The 3,690-nt window shown below is 41.5% G+C and overlaps 1 protein-coding gene across 1 annotated transcript in view; it reads left to right on the forward strand.

Moving 5' to 3' along the window:
* The window catches only part of LOC103917455 (chromosome unknown open reading frame, human C5orf51), a 5,378-nt gene extending 1,718 nt beyond the window's left edge, over positions 1–3,660 (forward strand). Inside the window, exons 2-6 of the mRNA XM_009324598.1 lie at positions 414–580; positions 944–1,090; positions 1,490–1,621; positions 1,804–1,918; positions 3,190–3,660. Coding sequence (XP_009322873.1) covers positions 414–580; positions 944–1,090; positions 1,490–1,621; positions 1,804–1,918; positions 3,190–3,479 — 851 coding nt within the window. The 3' untranslated portion in view covers positions 3,480–3,660. The remainder of the gene's footprint in view (positions 1–413; positions 581–943; positions 1,091–1,489; positions 1,622–1,803; positions 1,919–3,189) is intronic.
* Positions 3,661–3,690: the final 30 nt, after the last annotated feature.

The following is a 3,690-nucleotide window of genomic DNA, read 5'->3' on the forward strand; positions in this document are numbered from 1 at the left end:
TCGCGCTGTGCGGCATCCCGCAGCGCTGCGGGGGCGGGTCGGGGGGCGCCGACCCCGGGCTCCTGGGGAGAGGCTGAGAGCTCCGCTTCTCCCTCCTGCGGAAAGAGACTCGCCCCGGGGGCAGTGCGGCTGCTGCCGGCCCAGGCCTCCGTCTGGAGACCTTCCTGCGGAGCAGGGCGGCTGGGGCCTAGAACGTGTACCTGTGCATTAGCAAGTTGTGCTGTTGGTATATGACTTCTTTGCAGATGGAGTGTATGGAATTGGTTTTGAAACATCAGACCGTAACCATGAATGCCCATAATTTAGTCGTGAAAGGTGTAGTCTAACGGGACAACAGGCCTGTTTAAATGCTGTATTATTCAGCTGCTCTTGCAGATACCGCGAGGATGGATAAAACCATATGAAGTGAAAAGAGAGGGTAAGCAAGGCTCTTGCTGAATGCGCCTCACTGCTAAGGAAGCATTATATTCTTCCTCCAGATACCTTCTTAGCAAAGGGCTCTGCTACTCTGGACAAATTGAAGGACCTCTGTAACGAAGGGAAAGAACATCCTTCGGCGCTTTTGCAGCTCTATACACAGGTAGTGTATTTAAAGCATTAAGAACTCCCTTTCAAGAAAGTCTACTGTGTAGGGTATGGGAGAGGGTTGGGTGTAGGAAAGAGGGTATAGCAGAAAGGGATCTCTCTTACTTGGTGTGTGCGGTGAACATCCATGAAGTCCGGGGCTGCTTTTGTCTGGATTAGAAGATAACTTAGAGTCGATAATAATTGTGCTGGTACTGTAAGGACAGGAAGGGTTTTGTTAACTTGCAGTTTTGTAACTAAATGTTAAAAATTTACCTTAAAATTGTAATGTTTTATAAACTGTAACAAGTTTGTATGCTAGTGCACACCACCGTTTGCTGGTAGCATTTTTACATTGTGTATCTTCTTGTTTTCACAGGCTGTCTTAGACATTACATATTTTGAGGAAAACCAGCTTGTGGATGAAGATTTTCCAGAAGAATCTTCCTTGCAAAAAGTTAAAGAACTTACTTGTATTCTTTCAGAACCAGAAGACCTAGTGAGGGAATGCAATGTAAATGAAGAAGTGAGTACTAATGTTATTCAGCCAGAGAATTAATTATTTCGTTATTTAAAAATAAAAAATCTGAAACAGGGTATTGGTATTTGTATTTTTGATGGGCAGAATTTAAGATCTTCTGAAAAATTTTTAAGTCTTAATTGTATTTAAATAGTGATTCCTGAAAATATTTTTTTCAAGTAACTTGTTGCACGCTCAGAATTTTTCTTGCTGACATTTTGTGATTTCATGTGCTTTTGGCAGTTTAAATCCAACGTACTAGGCTTGTGTCTGTGACTGTTGCTGTTAAGTACAGCCTCTGAAGTTAGAGACTTAATATAAGACTGTTTGCATGTGTGAGTGTGTATATGGGTAGTTCAGATGGTTTACTTTTGGGTTAGTCCAGTTTGTTGGATTTTATTTCAGCCCATCAACATCCTTGGTGCAGAGTTGTTAGAATGTCTTTACTGGAGAAAAGGAGCCCTGCTTTACATGTATTGTCATACAGCAAAAGAAAGGACTGAATGGCTACAAGAAAACATTGCCATATTTAAAAAGGTACAGGAGATTAAAAAGTTCTATGAGCATGTGAATACTCTTCACTTTTAAAATATAGCTTTCCCCCCCCCTTTAAATAAGGTTTTGGGAAATTCATAGTGAGAAGTGTTTCTGGCTATCGTTAAATTAATCAGAACTTATCTAAAAGGTTTTTTTTCCCCTCATTTTTTAACTGTACTCAGTGTCTTAATGATGGAGTTCATTACTTGATGAAGATGCTTAGCTTTAGATGCCCTCTTCAGCTAAATGAAGATGTCTCACTTCAAGATAAAGACACAGCTAGATTACTCAGTGAAGGTAAAAAAAACCCCAAAAAACTCCAAAAAACCCACAACCCGCTCCTCTTAATAACTGCTCCACTTTATGAAATGCTTTATTGCGTATTTTTGTTGTTTGACTTCATTTGTATTCAAGAACTCACTTTTTAGAACAAAAAAAACCCCAGATGAGACACATAACCAGGCAGAAGTGCTCTCCCCTCTCCCCCCTTCTTCTTGACTCATGGATTTTAGGAGGTGGCAGTGCTCATTTTCTGTTTTTGAGTGCACTGGAGGAAAGTGAACTGAGGCAATGGGTGTTTTATGCACAGCATGTGTGTTTTACACATCCAGTTGTCAACTGACGAATGTTGGAAGCACAAATACGACTGCAGAGGGTGCTGGATGTTCCCATGTTGGTCCTCCTGTTTAGGAGAACACAGATATGAACACAGAATTACTGACTTCAGGTAGAAAGTACATGCCAAATTGGTTAGATTTGGCAAACTTTTATTCTCTCTGTCTCCACTTTATGTATCTTTATGTAAGTGGCATTACTATAGTACATTTACATGAGGATCTGGGGCTGCATCAGTGTGATGCAGCCGGGTGATGCAGCAGGAGGTGATTTGTAAGGTAAAACAGCTGGTGCTGAGGACATGATGTCCACGTTGTACACACTCAAAACTAGCTCTACTGCTCTACTCTGGCTATGGGGGATGGAGCGCCTTCTTACTTAATTTCATCTGAAAGTGGCATTGCTCCAATTCAGCTCCACAATGCAAAGCCAAGTTCAGTAACTGATTTGTAGGTTTATTTAGCAGGTTGGTTGTTTTTTTTTCAGTGACCATGGGCATGTATGTGGCTTTCTATTCAAATACTAAAGCTGCTGCTGGTTAACCTGAGTTAAGATGATGCTCAAACAGCATCTTCTTTTAGGCTTAAATTGTGGGAGGCACAGAAGTATTCTAAAATAAGTACGCATAATCATGCCTGCGCTTAACGGATTGTAAAGCAATACTGAAATTCTCATAAATAGGCAAACACAATTATCAGAATAGTATTTATATGGCAATCTTAGATTTTAGCATTATGGAGGGGCAAAATGGATAGAGTAATGAGCAAGGCCTTAATCCATGTTCTTTTCTGGGCAGTGTCAGCCATCTCACGGTTAAAACTCGGAGTTTTGGTGTACCTCTTCAAGGCTTATACTGCCATTTTGGAATTTTTTTCTAAAAAAAAAAAATCGAAGTTAACAAGCTGTGTACTTGCTTAGAACAATGAAGTACTTGATCTGAATTATTTTTGCAGGTGTATTTAGTGACACTCACTTACTGGCGATGATGTACAGTGGAGAAATGTGCTACTGGGGACTGCGACACTGTGGAGAAGGGAAGCAGGAAAGCCTCGAGACGACAGATTCCGCCTCTAAACGTGACCTGGGCCGCAGATCACAGAGCGTGTTGCTGGATTTCCGAGAAGTGGGCAAAACCATGTTAACGAAGTATGTGGCTGTATGCGAGGGACCTTTAAAAGGCCAAGGGTGGAACACAACGACTGCAAAACAAATGCTGCGTTACTTCGTGACATCCCACAACTGAAATACGCCGCTTTGGCTGTGCTGGAAGAAACCTTGTCCCCATCAAGCATGCTTAGGGAGGTGGTCTCTGCTTCAGTGTCTGACCGTTCTTCTTACCAAAATGTATGCTTTTGTTGCATTAAAAACGTGCATTGAAAGAACTCCTGGAATACAGGTCCGAAGCCTAATCAAGTATTTCTAGTAAAAAAAAAGAAATGACGACTGCGTAATGA

The sequence above is a fragment of the Pygoscelis adeliae genome, unplaced genomic scaffold (genome assembly GCF_000699105.1).
Source record: "Pygoscelis adeliae isolate BGI_AS28 unplaced genomic scaffold, ASM69910v1 Scaffold320, whole genome shotgun sequence".
NCBI classification, from domain to species: Eukaryota; Metazoa; Chordata; class Aves; order Sphenisciformes; family Spheniscidae; genus Pygoscelis; species Pygoscelis adeliae.